This window comes from Apteryx mantelli, chromosome 5 (assembly GCF_036417845.1).
Source record: "Apteryx mantelli isolate bAptMan1 chromosome 5, bAptMan1.hap1, whole genome shotgun sequence".
Classification (NCBI taxonomy): domain Eukaryota; kingdom Metazoa; phylum Chordata; class Aves; order Apterygiformes; family Apterygidae; genus Apteryx; species Apteryx mantelli.
Window position 1 is genome coordinate 75,149,854 of NC_089982.1, and position 22,211 is coordinate 75,172,064.

General features: G+C 39.8%; 1 protein-coding gene across 1 annotated transcript in view; it reads left to right on the forward strand.

Moving 5' to 3' along the window:
- SORCS2 (sortilin related VPS10 domain containing receptor 2) overlaps nucleotides 1-22,211 on the forward strand; it is a 562,610-nt gene that overhangs the window by 482,288 nt on the left and 58,111 nt on the right. Inside the window, exons 10-11 of the mRNA XM_067298263.1 lie at nucleotides 7,041-7,187; nucleotides 8,595-8,697. Of these exons, the coding sequence (XP_067154364.1) occupies nucleotides 7,041-7,187; nucleotides 8,595-8,697 (250 nt within the window). The remainder of the gene's footprint in view (nucleotides 1-7,040; nucleotides 7,188-8,594; nucleotides 8,698-22,211) is intronic.

Consider the following 22,211-nt stretch of genomic DNA (forward strand, 5'->3'; position numbering starts at 1 on the left):
TAGGATGCTGTTCAGAAGCCCTCTTCCCTTCTTATCTCTTCCAATGTGTGATCTGTGTGGAGTTTTATTGTAATTAATTTTATGTTAGTGATTTTTTTTTTTACAGTTATTGTTAATGTAAAAAGACAAGGCTCTTTTTCTTCTTGATAGAGTTCATTACTATTTATAATTTTCTTTCTTTCCATGCTAATGCACTGTGGGTTTTGAGAACTAAATTTGTAGTATAGGGTTCCAAGCATGCGCAAAACCAGGGTTGGCAGAGGGTTTTTTGTTTTTTGGGGGTTTTTTTAGGTGCTGAAAAGTGAAGTTGGCAGCACACTGTGTTATTGATGAAGTAAGAAGTTACGCATCTGCCTATGTACAGCTTTTTGCTTGTAGGTGACTCACTAATGCACTTTCTGACTTAGACTAGGACATTTTTAGCCAGTAGGGTCTTAAATAGAAATCCTGTGAGCCTTGTGCTAGATTCTGTGTGTCAGCTTTGACAAGTGAAAAAACAACAAAATTAGATTTTTATTGGACAGCAAGTCCGCTTGCTTTCAGTAGGTGTTTTGTGCCACCAGTATTTGCTATGAGACAAATTCTCCTGTAATCAATTCTGTCTTGTATTGTAAACTTGGTGCATTTGTCAAAATACAACACTAAAGAATAGAGCATTTTTGAAGAATGACACAAACTGTCATCAGTTCTGTTCCTGTTGATGATGACATTTAAGTGTAATAAGGTGTACATTTGCCCGGTTTTTGTTCTTTCTAGTACTGGCCGTTATCAGAGTCAGGACGTTAAACTGTGTGGACCTTTGGTCTGACCCAGCTTGGCCGCTATTACTCTCTAATACTCATGCTGTTAGTTTAAAAAAAAATCCAAGTGCAGCAGACTTCTTTGGAAAAGGTTCAAAGTAATTCTAGATACAAGTCATACTTACAGGTGCTAAATGACTAGTGGCTCTAAATAGACTCTTACTGGTGGGGGAAGGTGATAGTGTTTTTTTCCCCCTTATGTTGTGCAACTTTGTTTAGGCTTTTCTTTTTGAATAGGCTGTAGTAAAACAGACAGGTGTATCATTACCAGTGTAGGCACAGATCTTTTTCTAGATTGTCTCTGTTTAGAAATGAGGTGGCTTCTTAATGAGCAAAGCTATACATTGTGTGTAATCACATTCCCACAGGGTGATTTAAAAGAGCATTATTTTGCTGTTTTTGCTTCTGGTTGCACCTGCAGGATGCAGAGCTAAAAGGGAATCTGCTGCAATTTCTTCTCCCTGCATCACCTGGAGCATGTATTCTCAAATAGGTTGTACAGAGATGCCACCCCTGGCTGTTCTTTTATCTACAGAGTTAAATACTTAATTCAGTTTCATTAATGATTTAAGAATTTCACAATGTTACTGAGGGCAGATTTGTTAATGCAATAGAGGGAGAGATCCTGGATTATTGTGTATGGGCATACATTGGATTAGGGCTGCATTAAAAAGACAATGTGCACATGATAAAGAGTAATTGAAAGACAATAGACATGAAACCACACAATTCCATTTCTTCAAAGCTGTTTTTTGGAATAGATTTACATTGTAAGTGGACAATTTTATTTGCTTACAATGAGAAGCCTACAGCTTTCAGATAGCTTGTAGGGTAAATAATTATTCTTCATCTTCCTGACTAGAATGTGATCATCTACTCATATCTAGAAGTAATGTATGATTTATTTACACTACACAAAATAGCTAATAAGGATAAGACATGTTGCAGTCCTTGGGGATGGGATTTTTTTGGTCTACTCTGGGATTTCTCTCTGGGCATTTTAATGCAAATATCTCATATTTGGAAGATGAATCTTCAACACAACACAGAGACAATCCTCAATGGATTTGAGAATTTCTCTTTCAGCCAATGCATAGTTCTGCTTAAAATTTGCACTGTTGGTCTTCATTATCTTTTACTGACCTCATTTCATCTTTTACTCATGCATCTGTTATAAAATCTTTTGTGGGCTTCCACCTGTCTGCATTCATTCACTTTTGTATGCTTTATCTCTTTTGTGCTGTATTTCTTTTCTGATCTCACTGCATATGTGAATGGGGAATAATTCCCAAAGTGTGTGTCTTAAGGAAAGAAAAAGAAAGGTAGAGTATTAAATGACTATCCGAAAGGAGCATAGTCTTGAAATCTGTATCAAGTGCTGCCAACATTAACCAGTCACAAATTTGACTCATATATTTGCAAAATGAACATACCAGTGTAATACTTTTATAGCTGATCCTGTTATGACTCCTTATATGGGTAAGAGCTACACAAGTTACAGTACTCATTTTTCATGTTTATTTTTTCCCCCCAAACCGCAAGTCTTGTATATATAAATCTTAATCACAAACTAATATTGTATAGCTGATTTTTTTGTATTTCTGTGGGGCCATCTGAACACTACAGCTTTGTACCAACCAGGATAAAATGCTACTCAACGGTTACTAGGAATAAACCGAACAATGCAGTAATTAGTGTGCCACAGAATACACATTCATAACAGAAAAACTATTTGGAAAATAGGTTTAGAGGGCACAAAGGTTTTTCTTAAAATATTGGGGAACCACTAACCACTGAACTGTTTTGAAAAATAGGTGTTTCAAGAGTTAATCCGAAAATCCAAAGAAAGTCAAAGAAAAGACCCTTTTGAATTTCTTTGTGTTCATCTGTCTTAGGTAACTACTGGACTACTCAGAGTAGCTGAACACTCCACAATGTTTAAAAGTGTTCTTTTGTACAGCACCCTATTTGCTATGTGAATCTTCTCCCTTCTTTGTAGGAAGGTACTAATACCAGAATTTTATATTGGTGAACTGAATCAGATTTGGTGCATTGGCATCAAAACTGAATCCAAAAGGTAACTTTGACATGTAGGCTTTATGATATTTACAGAAAGAGTCAGATGTGAATTCACATAGACCATGGGACAGTTGAAATAGAAAATGCTGCACAGGGTGTGGTGTTTTAAAGCTGCCGCTCTTAGGTCTTTCACACCTTTTTATATTAGTTATTATTTTTTATGATTTATATTAGGCTAATGCACCACTCCAAGCATCATAGTTCTGAACTTTCTCTAAAGATAGGTGCCTACAAACTTATTTCTAGCAGGAGTTATGCCTCTTATTCAAAATAAAACTGCTAAAGGCAGTACTGGCCAGCTTTCATCTTTTAAAGCAGCAGGAGGTAGTTAACTGGGACATTGGAAGAAAAATTTTTCATGACCTTTCTGTGCCTGATGGGATTCAAACTCATACCTCCCATGTTCTGGAGATGAGCGGTTACTCTAGAACTTGGTTAGGTTAGGGATGGGAGTGGGAACGGAGAACACTCTAAGCCTGACTCTCATTGAATGACTATATGGAATGATTAAATGTTCATTAAACAAGAATGAGAGAAAGAGAGAGAGAAGATACAAATACTCATGATACAGCGCTGAGTGTTTAGGCCATCCACAAATGAAGAGGGAAACTTCAGTTACAGTCCCTGATCTAATTATTGTTTAAATATTTAATATTATGTTCACTGCAAAAAATATTTACACAGAAACTGAAGCCCAAGTCTACCTTTCCAAGTAAATGTTTGAACTGCTAGGCATTTGAGTCATATACATGGTTGTGCTGTCTCTGGAAGGTAGAATATGTAATAATTCCCCAGCAAGATGAAATCGCTTCAGAAGAAAAGCATTCAGCTTCCTCATTTCTTATCTTCCCTTCCTTTTCTAACTTGCACTGCAAAGTAGTTTATTGCTGTAGTATTTTTGACTTGGAGATGATTCTGAGCTTCCATCATCCTGGACAAGTAAGCCAACCTGTCTTGCAAACAAAGTAGGTAGAGGAAAGTACCAGCTCTGTGAGTTTTTCTGTGCCTGACCCTGCTTATGAATGTCAAGAAGGAGCTGGATATGCTCAGAATCAAGTCTTCAGACATATAGGGAACTTTGGTAGCAAGAATGTCTTGCTAGCTAAGTTCACAGGATAACAATTTTTGACTCTGGCACTTGATGGAAGAATTGGGTATGACTAAGGTATTTACATCCTTGTACAGACTTTGTACACAGCTAGATTATTTAGGAAAATCTATTTTTGATCAGTAAATAAATTTCCAGGTTCCATGCTATCACCATAACTAACTGACTGTTTGAATAAGAACTGACCATTCAAATACAGAGAATAACTGTGTAGCTTTTTTCAGTTCTTTAGAAAAAACATGTTTTATGAATAATAGGTATCAAATCTGTACCCTGCTAGTAGGTATGTTCTCTCTTCAGCCTGAATGCAGACTTATGTTAAACTAAATGTCAGAGAGTTAATAACTGGTAGTCAGAAAAAAAAGAAACACTAAGTATTTCAGATAAAAAGTAATGATAAGTCCAAGACTGAATCGTGTCAGTAAGGAACAAATATTCCTGATCACACAAAGAGCTGGCTATCTTGTACATTTAGTTGTAATAACTCAGTTTTGTTAAATATCAACACATCTGCAAATTGGAGAGCTAAACTATGCTAGAAATGGCCAAGTTGATATAATTTTTTCAAGAATTTTTCAAAAATTCAAGAAGCCTTGTAAACAGTCCCAAGGCAAACGGGCATCATTTATAAACTCTGTAATATCACAGATATCATACCATGCTTTATATCATATCTTCTCTTAAGGAATCCTTCATATTTAATACAAGATCATCTCATGCTGTTAGGTGGAATATTAAGACTTAAAGTAAATGTCAGAATTTGCAGTCTCATAACTATGAGGAAGGTATTACCATATTAACATTGATTTCATGTCTTTGATTTTAGAAATATTGACTTTTTTTGTCAGAGGGAAAAAATATATATTGACCTCCATGGGTGAGGCCCATGCACTTACTTTTACCTGTATGACTCAAATTGAAGTCTATACAAAATAGAACATTAGAGATCATTACAGGCAGAACTTTTCCCTCTTGAGTCATTGTATTTGACCCAGGGAAGGTAATAGGCATCTGCTTGGCAAAATTATGGTCCTAAGCATTTCCTCATTCAAAAACCCTAGGTCTTGGCCAGTCACAGTTTTTGACTGACACTTCTTGTGGAAATGTCAGACTGTTGGACTGAACAGATTCTAGGACATTTATGCATTTTAACTGACCAATTGCCTCTTAAACACATTATACTGATCGTGCAAAGTACCAAAGAGCTGAGTATACTCTGATCCATAATACCTAGTCAAGTCTCTAGGGCCAGACCTTGACTGGTGTAAATTGGTATAGTCTCATTCACTCAGCTATACTCTTATAGCTTTCTGTATATATGTGAAACTATGTACTGCCTTTGTTTTGTTTTTTTAACTTGTAAACAAAGGTAAAAGCCTGCTTTATGATTCAGAATAGCAGCAGGTATGGTGCAAATGAGAATTTTTTTAAGCATAGATATTCCATTGAACAGCCTATAATAAAAGATGATATCCTCAATTGTAGCTATTATATTGGTTTTGGCTCTGCAGTAGCACTAACAATAATGGAAGGCACAGAATGCAAAATCAGCCATTGGGAAAAGTGAAAGCATGGGCCTGATTCTGTATTATCCTCCCCTGGAGCAAAACTGGCATAAGCCTGGTGTAATTCATTTTTTAGACCCAGGTTGCTCACAAACAAATGTTAAGATATTCTAGTAATCCTTTACACCATAGTGGGAGTCATCAGATGAAAGAACACCAGAAAGATTTATATGGATTTTTTCTTTGCAGTTCAGTTTTCTATTTATTTGTATTAAATAAAAAAATAAGTCCGTAGAATATCATTCAGTTTAGATACTGAGGCTGAGGTCAGGGATGTTGTTAGACCTAGAATTAAACATACTAAGGTGCAATTACTGCCAGGGTGCTTCTAAAATGATCCATATTAACTTTGATACTCTGACTTGTAACAATTTTCTAATAAGGATCATAATCACACAAGAGAAGAGAGGGCCTGTAACCTTTCTTTCAGAGGTTAAGCAGGTGGAGGGAGTCTAGGTGTGGAAGCATTTTAAATGCCTGAGAGCATGAGTCAGACCTCAGTCATTCTTCCCCAGATGAGCTATCTGCATTTACTACAAAAGGCAACCATGCTTCCTAATTCAGTGTTATTTTAATAGCTATTATATTATATTATATGATTTTAGCATATTTGTGCACTATTTATATGTGGATCACATAAGTTATAACCCTACAAAAATTGTGTTAAATAAATATCTACATTTAAAAAATATATCAAAGGTAACAAATATTGGTCTGTAGAGTTTTATACTGGCTCATGCTCTCACCTCTGATGTAGGGAAAGCAAACATAAATAAAATAAAGGCAGTACTAAATTCATGCAGCAAAACTAAAAACTGACAGTCAAATTGGAATTGCTAATGATAATAATATATTAAGTAGTGTTTATAAGTTCAGAAAAAAAGTAGAGAAATTCTGTTTACCTTTAAATACTGAAACAAGCACAGTAAGCTACCCTTGACACATGGGAGGTATGTTAACATTGGTGGTACAGGGCCTGCTCCTGTGTAGACTTACATGCCTGTAAATGTGTTCACATGTGTAGACTCATAGATTTTAGTGTAAAAGTCAAGTTACAGTTACAAATTGCTTAAGTAATTTACAGTATAACATTTTAAAATGCCTGTATTAAAAAAATGCAGAAATATATTAGAAAATTTTAACGGTAGTGTACTATCAGGCAATGCTATCATAATCATTTGCATTTAATTTTATGAACAGCATGTAATTTGCTTAGACTTCTAACATTGAGAGAACTATATATCCTTTTAAATACACTTAGAAATGAAAAACAGTTAGTAATCATTCTCCCCTTCCCCCTTTCTCCCTTTCCTGTTCTCCTTTTCCCTTTCCTTCTTTTTTTTTTTTTTTTAGTAACATTCACTTTCCTAGTGGAGAAACTACCTTAAGTACACTGTTCAGAGCCACAAAAGAACAGCTAATCAAGAATAATCCTGCTGAAAAGATGTGTATGTACTAATCACTAACTGTCTCTCACTTATGCTTTAGGTCAGAGGTGTAAAAGGAGTCTTTTTGGCCAACCAGAAGATTGATGGGAAAGTTACAACTCTAATAACCTACAACAAAGGCCGTGACTGGGATTTTTTAAACCCCCCAGACATTGATATGAATGGCAAACCAACAAACTGCAAACCTGTAAGTGGATCTTTTAACCTATCCTCTGTCTAAAGTGCACAAGAATTATTTGTATGCTAGGACATGCAGTAGTTTAGACAGCCTAAGAGCTTTGTGCTGAGTTTACCTGCTAAACTGACAGACAAGTTTAGCTGCACTATGTGAACAGTGGTTTCACAAGCTGTTAGTCCAGTCATCTTTTAGAATGAGTAGTCATGACTGTCTGTAGCACTGCATTCCTTATTTTAGAGCCTGATGTAACACAAAGTGGACATTTTTTTCTTGTATGTCAACCATAAAACCCAGTTCAGGGTAATCATAACAACAGTCATTTCTGTCTGGATATAAGGGGCACTTCATCAAACAAATATAGCTTACGAATACCTTTTCTGTTTCCATCTTTCATATTTTTGTTCATCTTAAACCAAGATAACCCTGTTAAAGGGAATTCTTGACAGTTGCTTGAGAGTAAACACCACATGGTTAATTCCATCAAAAAGCCTATTGTTTTTGTGAAATGATGTTATTTCAGTTTGTTTACATGTCCCAGCTACCCATAATATTTTCTTATTTGTCAGGCTGTATTCCTGTATTTTTCTCACTGGCTCTTTGCTCCTGTGGACTCTGAGCTCTGCATTGCTGGGCAAAGTAAATTCCCTTATTCCTGTCACTGCCAGGGATTTTATCCCTCTCCACATAGCAGAAATGGAAGGCTGGAGGTGGGATGCTGTTGGCTCCGTTTTGAAGAGTTCAGGACTGCAATACATGGTTCAAGCCTGCAGGGCCTGATCCAGAGCTCTCTGAAATTATTAGAAGGACTTATGCTAACTGCGATGGAACCAGCTCCTGGTCACTCCTGACAACCTGCTTCTGGTGAACTTGCTGGCCAGATTGCTGCAAATTTCAGTCGCAGCAATAATGACTTTCAGGCGACACTGTAGAAAGAGCAGGAAGCAGGAAGCTGATAGCAAGGGGAGATGATCAGATGCATCCAAAAGTCATTACAGTATTTTGCATATGACTATCTTTTCTGGAAAAGAAATTTCAGTACAAATAGGTTTTTTTAATCGTCATTTTAGCTAGTAACTTGGGACAAACAAACATGCAATTACTTGTTGCTGTTACTCAGAGTTTCTAAGCCCTTGTGCTGTCACAAGGACTTTTTGTACTGTAACTTCATGCTAACTTCTTTGAGTTTGCAGACCTTTTTGCTGAGACCACGGCTGACTAAAGAGACAGTACCAGAGATTCTTGTTAGTTCACGCAGGTTAATGTTTCAATCTGGACTTTTGCTGCATGGGAAAAAGCCATTCTCTTTCTCTAAAAAGACATACGTCACTGAAGCTACTCTCTGATTGTGCTTTCATTATCATAAAAGCATAATTGTTACCAGTTTTTTTTAAAACTGTCTTCTTCTTACCCCACAAGCCTGATTGCTACCTTCACCTCCATCTCCGCTGGGCAGACAATCCATATGTGTCAGGAACAGTCCATACAAAGGATACTGCACCGGGGCTGATAATGGGGGCAGGTAAATGCATGATAGTATTTTTTAAGACCTGAAATGTGGATGGTGTTCTTTGTAGAACTAGTCTTTTGAACAATAACATTGCCCATGCTCTAAATATTGCCAAAATATGTTTTTTTTCTACAGAATATTGCTTTAGGGGATCACTTGATCAAATGATTTAATAAAAGGTAACTAAAGTCAGAGAGTTGCTTCTCCTAACACAGATCTGTTACAGTTGCCTGGATACGTAGTGCCTCGCTGTTACATGTATATGTCCTTCCTCCATTAGTGTGGTATGAAGGAGTGACAGTGGCTGAATGACTCGTCCTACATTCTTTTTCTCTGGAAGTGGAGTGAAGGGTCTTACCATCTCCAACATCATGAATAGCCCAGCAAATCCATCAAAAATAATGGGATAAATAATCAGAAAATAATCTGATCTGAGCAATAGCAAAGCCTTCGGTCTTTAAGACTAGATACAGATAATTGTCTTAAAATATTTGTTAATTCCTTTCTGACTAAAGAGAGATGAAGTAAAAGAGGCAAATATACTTGTGTGTTGTCAATAATGACAGTTGTGGGTTCTGCATTATAATGTATATAGGGGGCCATGTTACTCTTAAGTGAAATTTAATGAAGAAATTCCATTGGAATGTTGACCACTCATTATGAAAAATATTCACACAAGTTTGTTTTACTTTGTATGCTTCTAATTCACCTATATGTTTCTTTACTTGTGTGTTTCTTTAATTTTGTGTTTCTTCTTTTCAAAATTACTGAGATATCATGTCTTAACTGTTCTAAGAGCTTTTTCAGTATACTTAAATTGCATTGTTTTATTCTGATATTATAGATCATGTTTCAGTGAAATATATGCATGCAGTGCTTCTCTTTTCCTGAATATATTTTTATTTTTAATCATTAATGTGTTCTGCCTTCTCTTACACTAGTGTCTTATAAAAGGCTTTCTCATTTGAAAATTTACTGAGAAAATCGAGGCAAGCATATCTGGTGTTGAAAGAGACTTCTGCCATTACTTGCAGCATGACTGGATTTGAAGTCTTCCTCTAGTGCGAATGGAGTTTAAAATACTTTACTCAAGGGAGCATTTCACCTGGTGAAATGCTGCTACATTTTTGTTGACAAGAATGAGACTAAGAATTTATAAAGTACCTTTGTCAATACATTTCTGTGAAGTATCTAAGTAGGTGTTTAATTCACATTTCATGTATTCCAATGTTTAAGAAAATAACTTCCATTGCAAAGGATGTTCTTATTCTACAAAGGCACTCCAAAGCTATGCTATTCTAATGTAGTTTCTTATTTTTTCCCTCATATGATACTTGAATGCCTTTTAGTAGCAAATTAACCAAGATGGTTTAATTTATGAATCTGTTACTTGTATTTCATTTTTTCCTATCCTTGCACTATTCTGATGTGGTGAGTTGATGTTTTTTGAGATTTGTTTGTTTTCATTTGGTTGGGGTTTTTCTGTGAGTACACTGTCCTCTGAGATGATGTTAGGGACGGCAGGTTGTGGGAGAGTACCTTGCACTTAATTCCTTCCTACAGTGGAAAGAGTTTTTATCATTGTGACATTGTCTCATCATGCCTGGTAGGTAAACTTGTCAACAGCTTTCCTCAGCATGAACATTAGGCAGCCTTTCTGATGATATCCAGATAACTTTAAGAGCTGGACTGATATATTGTATTTGACTTGATTGTGGCTCAACCTAAAATGGAATTGAAAAGGTAGAGAGGCACAATCACTCATATCCAATCACTCAAAGCCCAGTAATGCAGTACATCCTTCCTCTGGTAGAAGGTCGTGTATATGCAACTAGAGCATTAGGGTCTTATTCTGGAGTCTTCCTAAAAATTCTAAAGAGCAACTGCATGCCCCTTGCAAATAGAAGAATTGAGTCAGTTTGGATTTTGACTTGCATTTATATTACTTGGATGCTCAGGTCATCTAGATTCAGTGCACATATTCAGTCTTATCTGGCAAAACTCATATCCTTATTAAGTTACACTTCATATCAGAAATACTTTACACACAAGGAGCTTGAATTTCTTTTGGCCTGATCCTCGAAATTGATGATCATATGCAAATCAACAGAAGTACTGTTTTTTTAACACATGCAGAAATCAGATCATTTGGGCCATGTCACACACTATTGGAATTTTACGGTTATGATTTAGTAAGAGCACATCTTCTGCAATGGCAGAAGATGATAAAAATCTGTGTATGTCAGTTGATCACAGTGTGACTGTGAACCATCAGTGCATTATGCTGTGAAAAATGGAAGTGTAATCTGAGGGTGAGGTAGGTAAATAATTGCCAGCAGAGAGAGCAAATTATTAATACTCTGGCAAAAGAGTATAGAGAAACCTTATTAGTAACAATTTGTACAATTCTGGTCATCGGTTTTCAAGAACAAAGAACAGATTCTAAGAAGGTCTACTTGGAAGTTGTTGGAAATGGAGATTTTATTTACAAGAGGAACCTTAGGAGCTGAGAAAAACAAAGGTCAATAAAAAAATACCATTTTTTCCTGAAAGTACAACCATGAAATGGAAACAAATGGTAGTAAAAAGATGTTTAACTAACATATGGTGTAAACAAGAAAAGAACTGGAAATTGGAGAACAGTTTCTAACTGTAAGAGCAATGAAGTTCAGCCTTTTACTGAGAGCAGTGTGGTTATTAATCAAGCAAACAAATAAAAAAAATCTCTTTAACATGGAGTTTAGCCACTTTATAAAGAGGTTATATAACACAGTTGTTTGTGATAGTAGAAAACCTAACCTGTGACTTATGGATATTTTTGGTAATATGCTTGCAAATCAGAGCACTGAGAATATTGAAAATTGTTTTGGTTTAAAAGAATAATTAAATGGAGAACAGCATTAATGCCTAGAGCATCTGGAAAGATACAATAATAGGATTTTTTAAATTGCATCTTCTTAAAGTCACATTTAGGAATAAAAATTCCACTCTATTAAAGTTGCATAAATAGTTCTGAAGAATGCATAATTTTCACTAATAAATATATATAAATTGTGCAGACAGAATACTAAATTTTATAGCTGCACATTAAAGTGTTCTTTGAAATAACTAGTTTGCTCCCTTTAAGGAATGTTATAGTATTTTGCATTTACATTTCATTTTAATCTTGGCAACAGCTTCTTTTTTTCACAGCATAAGCTACGAAATGTGTGTCAATTGATGTGTAAATTATTACTATAAACTTGTGAAGGGCTTCTCTATGAAAAATGTTAAAAGAGGTGTAGATTTTTCAGGTGTTAGTTTACTGTGATTCTCTGCTTAGCCTCCAGTCCAGATGGCAAATCAAGCAAACAGTGAGTGTTGCATGCTAGCATGAATTGAGGAAGGAGTTCAGTTTACCGTTTGTCATATCTGGCCCAAATATGTTCTATACATTGTGATAAATTTATGTCTTCTTTCACAAAAGTAGCATACCATGATGCCACTACAAAAAAGGATGAAGGAATAGGGAGATGACAGAACATTTCCCAGTGCACTTTGGAGTGAAGATACTGCCATTCTCTAAGATTTTTCTCATGTCAACATGTTCCTATATTCTGATAGTGTGAGTCACTCCCTCAGTCCACAGCTAAACACATCTTCGGTTTGCTTGAGCAAAACTTGTCTGTCTGGGACATTTAAACACAAATTCTTTGTATGCTTGTTCTACACTGTGACTTTTAGTTTATGAACCACAAGTTTTTAGCTTATTATTCATTGCCTGAAAATCACAGAATCCCTGAGGTTGGAAATGACCTCTGGAGATCATCTAGTCCCGCTGATCACAACCCTCTGAGCTCTGCCATTCAGCCAGTTCTCAATCCACCTCACTGTCCACTCATCTAACCCACACTTCCTGAGCTTGTCTATGAGGATGCTATGGGAGACAGTGTCAAAAGCCTTGCTGAAGTCAAGGTAGACAACATCCACTGCTCTCCCTCCCCTCACCTACCCAGGCAGTCATTCCATCACAGAAGGCTATCAGACTGGTCAAGCATGATTTCCCCTTGGTGAAGCCACGCTGGCTACTCCTGATCACCTTCTTTTCCTCCACATGCTTGGAGATGGCCTCCAGGATGAGCTGCTCCATCACCTTTCCAGGGATGCAGGTGAGGCTGACTGGCCTGTAGTTCCCTGGGTCCTCCTTCTTGCCCTTTTTGAAGATTGGAGTGACGCTGGCTTTCTTCCAGTCTTCAGGCACCTCTCCTGTTCTCCATGACCTTTCAAAGATGATGGAGAGTGGCTTAGCAATGACATCCGCCAGCTCCCTCAGCACTCGTGGGTGCATCCCATCAGGGCCCATTGGCTTGTGGGTGTCAGGTTTGCTTAAATGATCTCTAACCCACTCCTCCTCCACCAAGGGAAAGTCCTCCTTCCTCCAGACTTTCTCTCTTGCCTCCAGGATCTGGGGTTCCTGAGGGCTGGCCTGAGCAGTAAAGACTGAAGCAAAGAAGGCATTCAGTAACTCTGCCTTCTCTGCATCCTTCTTCACCAGGGCACCCACCCCATTCAGCAAAGGGCCCACATTTTCCCTAGTCTTCCTCTTGCTGCTGATGTATTTGAAGCAGCCCTTCTTGTTGTCCTTGACATCTCTTGCCAGATTTAATTCCAAACGGGCCTTAGCCTTCCTCGTCGCATCCCTGCATACTCTAACAACGTTCCTATATTTCTCCGAAGTGGCCTGTCCCCCTTTCCACTTTCTGTAGACTTCCTTCTTCTGGTTGAGTTTTGCCAGGAGCTCCTTGCTCATCCATGCAGGTCTCCTGCCTCCTTTGCTTGACTTCCTACTCATAGGGATGCACCGCTCTTGAGCCTGGAGGAAGTGATGTTTGAAGATTAACCAGCTCTTTTGAATGCCCCTTCCTTCTAGGGCCCTAACCCATGAGATTCCTCCAAGTAGGTCCCTGAAGAGGACAAAGTTTGCTCTCCTGAAGTCCAGGGTTGCGATCCTACTTAATGCCCTGCTGCCTCCTCGCAGGATCCTGAACTCCACCATCTCATGGTCACTGCAGCCAAGGCAGCCCCCAACCTTCACATCTTCCACCAGTCCTTCTTTGTTTGTTAGTACGAGGTCCAGCAGCACACCTCTCCTTGTTGGCTCCTCCACCACCTGTGTCAAGAAGTTGTCACCAATGCTCTGCAGGAACTTCCAGGACTGTTTGTGCCTAGCTGTGTTGTCTTTCCAGCAGATATCGGGGTGGCTGAAGTCCCCCATGAGAACCAGGGCCTGGGATCGTGAGGCTACTTCCAGCTGTCTGTAGAAAGCCTCATCGACTTCCTCTTCCTGATCAGGTGGCCTGTAGTAAACATCCACCACAGTGTCACCCATGCTAGCGTGCCCTTTGATCCTTACCCATAAGCTCTCGACTAGCTCTTCATCCACCCCTAGGCACAGCTCAATACATTCCAGTTGCTCTCTCACATAAAGAGCAACTCCACCACCTCGCTTTCCTGGCCTGTCTTTCCTAAAAAGCACATAGCCATCCATGACAGCACTCCAGTCATGCGAGCTATCCCACCATGTCTCTGTAATGGCAATGAGATCATGGCCCTGCGACTGCACACATATCTCTAGTTCTTCCTGTTTGTTCCCCATGCTGTGTGCATTGGTGTACAGGCATTTCAGAGAGGTGATCGAGCATGCAGGTTTCCCAGGAGGGGTAAAAGAGGATCCTCCATAGCCACATCCCATGCGTACTTCCCTGGCTGCATTCACCTGCTGGAGGCATCCCGACTTGAGCAGTCTTTTGCCAACTACCCTGGCACTATACCTCTCCCCTTCCCCCGTCTTTCCTAGTTTAAAGCCCTCCTTACCAGGTTGGCCAACCTGTTGGCAAAGACCCATGTGCCCCACCTCGTGAGGTGGATCCCATCTCTCCCCAGCAGTTATCAATCTTCAAACAGGGTCCCATGGTCGTAGAAACCAAAACCCTGTTGCCAACACCAGCGGCGCAGCCAGTCGTTAACTTGGAAAGTCCGTCTCCTCCTCCTCTCATCCATCCCCCTCACTGGCAGGATTGAGGAGAAGATGACCTGGGCTCCCAGACCCTTGACCACCATCCCCAGAGCTCTGAAATCCTGCTTGATGGTCTCCAGTTTGCCCTTGGTGTCATTGGCACCCACATGGAAGAGCAGCAGTGGGTAATAGTCCGAAGCGTGGACAAGCCTTGGCAGTCTTTCCATGACGTCTCTCACACAAGCCCCTGGCAGGCCACAAACCTCTCTAGACATGAGGTCAGGTCGGCAGATAGATGCCTCCGTCCCCTGCAGCAGGGAGTCCCCCACAACAATCACCTGCCGCTTCTTCCGGGCATTCCGGCAAGGCACAGGGTCTGTGGTCCCAATTACTCCCCTTGCAGCCATGCCCATCTCCTCCTCATCCTGGAGGGCACTAAACCTGTTCTTCAGCTTCAGGTCTTCAGGAGGAGTAGGAGCCTTTCTCCTCCCACGAGCAGTGACCAGTTTCCAGCCTTCTTCTACGGTGTTATGATGTACCGTTTCACACGGCACAGAGCCCTCTGGCAACTCCACTGCTGCGGGGGGTTGGGACTCCCAAAGCTGCACAGTCTCCAAGAATACCTTGTCTATCTCTTGCTCATCTTCTCAGATGCTGCGCAGCCTACTGACCTCCTCCCGTAACTCCCTTACTTGACGACACAGCTCGTCAACAGCAGCACACCTCCTGCAGGAGAGCTGGCTGCCAGCCCAGGCCTCCCGGAGAGGCCCCAAGCACTCCCTGCAGCCTGAGACCTGTGGAGCTGCCTCTGCTGTCAGAGGGTCGGTCTGGGTCCAAGCCTCTGACACAGCAACTCCAACAGCCACTGGGGAACGCGCTCTGTGGTGTGTCACGACCATACTTGAGGAAGCGTACGCCACAGGGAACAGAAACAAGGGTACCTTCATGCGCCCTTCTGCACAAACTGCTGCCTCTGTTCACTGCACCCTGGGAGCTGCGCTCTAGGCCTGGCTCTTATATAGGCCTCTCCCTAGCACTGACTCCCAGGGTGCTTGACCTGCCCTAATCAAGGGCCACCTGGATCAAAGGCCCCAACTCCCTCTGGTCAGGGGCAACCAAGAGAGCTTGTTAGCAGCAGCCACTCCTAGCTAGAGCTTTTCCCAGGAGAAGTCAAGGCCTCCTGCAGTTGTCCTTGCCTAGCTTCCCCTTTCCTGTTCACAGCAATCACCTGCTAGTTCCTTGGGGGTCCTCAGAAAGCCCACAACTTCCAACAAGATCTTCAAGTTCTAGTCAGAGCCCAACCACTGCTGCGCAAACTGCTGCGTCTGTTCACTGCCTCTGTTAGCTGCGCTCACAGTATAACTGTGTATAACTGTGTATATAACTGTGTTAATTAACAGTGATCTAGGCAAGTTATATATCTCTTTTTGGAGTTGATACCTGCCTGTGTGCTAAATTTAACTGGCCAGAAAAGACTCCATGTTTGAAGGATTGTCAAAATGTTACATATGGGCAGTATTTCCTCTCACAGTAAATATGTCTAATATTACATATAAAAATATTAGAAAATGCAGTGAGCAAGCAGTTAAAATGTGTAAATGAGTAGTAAACTGTAAATGAAAGTAATCTGCCATATTTATGTCACACAGTAGGAACCTGCCACAGTACCTGAGCAATGACAAACTTTAAATTAGCTAAGATGTCCCAGCCTCTTTTGAGATCTGGGGGATCTTTAAGTGTTTTACACAGCCATACCACTTTTCCGGAAAGCTTAGCTGGCCATTAATCATCATTGAATACATCACTTTTTTTCAGATCCCTGTGCCTCCGACTTCTAAACTGATACGTGCATGCTTGAGAATAGCCTGGAGAAATATGTTGAAGAGTAGTTATTGTTCCTGTATTCTAATTTTCAGGAGAGTGTGTCACCCCCCTCCCCCCCCCCCCCAATGGAATGTTGTGATTTTACCCTGTTACCTTAAAATTAGCCTTAACTCAAGAGAAGTAAAGTGAAAGCAAAAGAGAGAGTATCCCTGTATCCCAAAGCACAGTTCGAAAAGGTTAAGAACTCAGGTAACAGAAAAGAAAGAAAACTGTGCTTAATCCCCTGTCCAAAATTAAATCCGAAATGTTTCCTTTTGTTTCTTGAATTTAACTCACAAGGTGTCAGCAACCTCTCATAATAAGGTGCAACAACATAAGAAGGGCTCATACTGGTTCAGATCAAGAGTCCATCTAGTGCTGTATCCTGGCTCTGATGATGGTCAAAACTTTTTGGGGAAGCATTTAAGAACAGTACAAGTGTGTATGATATCCCTGATCATGGTTTGGGAGAGAGCACACACATAGGACTGTTTCTGATAAGTAGTATGGACAAGACTGCATCACAGTTAGGTCTCTTAACTTATGCAGTCCAATGAAACAATTCCAGCAGGCTTTGTAAACCTCGGACAGATCTGTTATGACTCGGGGCATGTCGCACACATCCTCAGTTTCATGCTAGGAAAACACCATTTTTATGACCTACAACCTAACCTTCATGATATTTTAGATAATTTGAACTGAAAAACCCTCACAAAAATACAGCTTATGGCAATGGCAGCACCACTTGGGGGCTGTAGGAGACCCAGGGCCATGTGCTATGTAGTATGAACATGGTCAGGACATTCCTATTGGCCTCAGGACTGGAGGACAGTCTCTAGCCTTCCCTTATTTATTGTGTGCATGTAGCTTCCATTTGTTTATTAGAGACAAAAGATGAGTCTCTTATGGTGCCTTGAACAATATATTTAAATTTGGATGAGAAAAGCAGAAAGCAAAGCTGAATAAACACTCTCACAGTAATTGAATGGTCTTCTTCCCTGTTCCTGTAGTTTGTCACTTAAATAATTTGTATCTTTTTTTGTAGCTAAGCTAAACTTGAGAAGCTTCTGTACTATAGACAAAACTTTTTGAAACTAGGGGGTAAAAGGCTCTGTGTCACATATGAGAGGAGATTTCAGGCCCTTTAGATCTAAAAGTTATGTTAAAATGATATCATTTATAGCTCCAGCTAATGTATTCTATAACTGGTTACCTGTTCCAGATGCAGTAACTTTTTCAGTACAAACCTGAATCACCTTCTGTGTGTTATATTTCTTGTTATTCATTACTAGAGACAGATTTGAAATCTAAAGCTAAAATGTTTAAAGAGGCTCCATGTTCTAGTGGTGCACCTGAGGTTTCACTTAAGACTTTATAGTTTTAACAAAGAGAGTGGATTTTGGTGTGTCTCACCAAACAGCTCTCTGTAATTTGTGTGGTTGTGCATTTCAGTCAGAACACTTTGGTATGTGATGGGTAGAAGATGAATTGAATGGGTAGTGTGGAATGGTACTTAAAAGCTGCACCTTTAAGGTTGGTGTTACATGGCACTATGAAACAAGGCAGAAAGAAGAGAATAGAAACAAAGTAACGAAGTTCTGAGAGTAAATTTGTCTAAGTGGATAAGATGGGTAGAAAAAAGGAAATATTGCAATATAAGACAGGGAACACTGTAAGCAGTTTGAAAGACAGGACAGCAGCAAACAAGGAAAGGGCAGAAGGGAACAGTAGGGTGTGAGTATGGTAAACTCTGCAGTAGCATTTGGATAGCTGCAAGACAGACCTTCAGGTTGTGTTTCAACCTTTTTTTTTTTTTTTCAACAGAACGTTTCTGATTATAGTTTTTCCATAGTTTCTCAGTCCCACTACTGAGATATTTAATGTGTTTGACTTAAGTGTTGGCTTTTTGTCTTGGGGTGAGCATAACTTGGCTATTTTTCACCTTCTGTATCACTTGATTGCAATGTCAGTTGTGCACGTGTGACTGTTGTCCTTTGACTGCCACACTTGCTATGAGTAACATTCATGATAATAATAGTTCCACACAGATACAGCATGGAAACTTTCAAGATGTTTTTGCTTGTACTTTTTGAATGCTCATGTGATTTTGCAGGTGTTTATTTGCAATTTTATTAATTTCAGGATTTTTTGCAGTTCATTTGCAAACTGGCTGATATGGTGCTATTACATATGCTTTTGTCTAGTTAGCTGGCTTAATCCAGTAATACAGTATGACACAATATGAGGTAACTAGAGCCTTCAAGTAAAATTGTGCACTTTATTTTAAAGCAGACATATCAAAAACAACAGAATATTCCAAATGTTTGAAGTTATGTTTTATTAGGATATAAAAAATAAAGCTAAAACAATGTAACTCTTGAAACGGAGAAAACTCACAACTCTTGTATGACCTAAATTAGATAGAAAGGTTTGAAAACAAATCTGTGGTGAGCCCAGTAAGTTCTTTGAAGGACTTAATTTTACTCCAGTTTTACTTTTCCAGGTGAACAGCTTTCAAAGATACCTTAGGGTTAACAAACGCAGCATATTCCCCTATGTGTCCCTAAGGAAATTTCCTTCTCTCTGTCACCTCTGAGACTTGGTTATGTGGCTGCTTCCCACTGCAAATAAGACATTTATCCAAGAGCGAAACTGACAATATATTCATTAAAAGTATCTGTGTAAAGAAATGCATAGACCAGCAAAAAAAAATTTACATCCCATCAAGAAAATAGGTTTTATCATCCCCAGCTATCCCAAAGAAAAGATTCTATCGGTAATTCCAGAAGCATGAGAATATATCTATTCAGAGAAACACATAACAGTGAAAACTGTGCAAATATCAAGGAAAGTAAAACTGTAAGAGAAGCAAAGAAACATGTTTTGTATAGGCAACAAAACACACTTGCTAAAGAGAACTGTGGATCTTCATAACAAAACTGTAAAGGAAAGAATGTGTCTGTGAGAGTGATTAGTATAGTGTAAAGCAGAAGCTGGAATTTAAGAGTATATGAGTATGATACAAAACTCTGGATTTAGAAAGAACAAGCAAGAAAAGACAAGAAAATCTTATAAATCAGGTGCCCAAATGTGTTTTTATCTGATTAAACTGCACTTCAGATAGTTCTGTTACTTGTAACTGATTTTATGCATCTCTTGCTGATTGTGTTTCTTTTCATATCATACATGTATGTTTTGATCCTAATGTTGTATTTTTTTTTCTCTTTTTTTTTTTCTATTGTACTGAGTAAGTTTGTATGTAGAAGTTACCCAAAGAGAGAGAAATGCCTGTGCTTAAATTTTCTAACGGGAATTGTGTGGATTTTGTAACTCCTTGCTTTTTCTTTAAATTTATGATAGTCTATTTTTTAGGTTTTACTGTCATTTCTAGTAAGAATTTTTTGAAAATTTCCAAATGAATAGCTTTTTGTGGAAAACTCTGCTTTTCTAAAGCAATATGCGGCAGGGGAATATACCAGGAAGATATTTTTGCTCTGGGACAGAGATTCTGATCAATATTAAAGAGGTTTCCAATGCACATATCTGATTCGGATTCAGGAGCCTGTCAAACTGAAGATTTGAACCTAAAGATTTGAACCAGTTCTGCACATCGCAGAATCACAGAATGGTTGAGGTTGGAAGGAACCTCTGGAAATCATCTAGTCCAACCCCCCTGCTCAAGCAGGGTCACCTAGAGCACGTTGCACAGGATTGCGTCCAGGTGGGTTTTGAATATCTCCAGAGAAGGAGACTCCACAACCTCTCTGGGCAACCTCTTCCAGTGCTCTGTCACCCTCACAGCAAAGAAGTTTTTCCTCATGTTCAGACGGAACTGCCTGTGTTTCAGTTTGTGCCCGTTGCCTCGCGTCCTGTCTCTGGGCACCACTGAAAAGAGTCTGGTCCCATCCTCTTGACACCCTCCCTTCAGATACTTGTACACGTTGATAAGATCTCCTCTCAGCCTTCTCTTCTCCAAGCTAAACAGGCCCAGCTCTCTCAGCCTTTCCTCATGAGAGAGATGCTCCAGTCCCCTAATCATCTTTGTAGCCCTTCGCTGGACTTGCTCCAGTAGTGCCACATCCCTCTTGTACTGGGGGGCCCAGGACTGGACACAGTACTCCAGATGTGGCCTCACCAGGGCTGAGCAGAGGGGGAGGATCACCTCCCTCGACCTGCTGGCAACACTCTTCCTGATGCACCCCAGCATACCATTGGCCTTCTTGGCCACAAGGGCACATTGCTGCCTCATGCTTAACTTGGTGTCCACCAGCACTCCCAGGTCTTTCTCCGCAGAGCTGCTCTCCAGCAGGTCAACCCCCAACCTCTACTGCTGCATGGGGTTATTCCTCCCTAGGTGCAGGACCCTGCACTTGCCTTTGTTGAACTTCATGAGGTTCCTCTCTGCCCAGCTCTCCAGCCTGTCCAGGTCTCTCTGAATGGCAGCACAGCCTTCTCGTGTATCAGCCACTCCTCCCAGTATGGTATCATCAGCAAACTTGCTGAGGAGGCACTTCATCCACGTCATTGATGAATAAGTTGAACAAGACATCTCAAGAGATGTCTTTACTAGTTAGGACATTGACTCTCTAGGTTGTGGATCTTTATTCCTTTTCAATTAAACTTGGGAGAAAATTTATGTCCCTCATCATTCATCATACCAGTTTGGTTCTAACCAACCTCCTCTCCCTTCCCACCTGGCAAAGGTGATTTCTTATTCATGTCTCCTTCCAGTGACCATATTTATCTTTGCAGGTGAGGAGCCCTCCTACACAAAGCTGAATGTCCCTGATAAGATTTGTGAGACTCAGGAAAGTCAGATCTTTTTTCCTGACCTGTGCTCACATGGGTTTTTAGGATTCAAAGTGATAATAAATTAAAAATGGCCATGAACCTTACTAGATCTAAATAACCTTAAATTTGAGAAGAAAATACAACTGAGCTCAGATGTGAAGCTTTCATTTTTGACCTGTCTCTTTAAAAAATATTCGGGTTTAAATGATGTTTAATTGGGTTTTTCTCTGATACCAGAAGCTCTGCGTAAACCAATGCAACATGATTGTAACTGAAAGACGTGCTTTCCCAAGGAATACAGAACAGAGTAAACCCAAAAACTGAGTCTGCTTTTTAAAAAAATTTGAACCCCTGGTGGTTGTTTCTGCTTAATACAGATGATGTGGTTGTAGCTTTCGGTCGTTTCTGGCACTGAAGTTTCGTTGTGATTGCTGGTATCACTAGAACCTTTCTCAAAACTAGACAATCTTATGAAAAAACAATAACCTTTTTGTGAAGCTGTGAGATTGCCCTCTCTAGCCCAGCTGCATTGACCATATCAGCAGGCAGAATGATGATGGGAAGCTGATGAGGTAATGTGCCTCGCTGGCTAAGCACCCAACAGTCCCAGTGCTGACCTAGCCTGCCTGTTTTGAAGATGGTGATGTTTGCAGGGAAAGAATAAGGGCTGTTCACTTCACAATTACATGTTTCTCTTGCCTTCCCATTTGGCACAACTGGTGTCACATCCAATATTAATGATGAGAGTTATCCCTGCACTTTGAGTCTAGGCTGGTGTTAGCACATTTTTTATTAGAGGTGTTATGTGTACTTCATCCATACAAGCCTGGGTCTTAGGTATATGTTTAGTGGATATCACATTACTTCATTCATAATG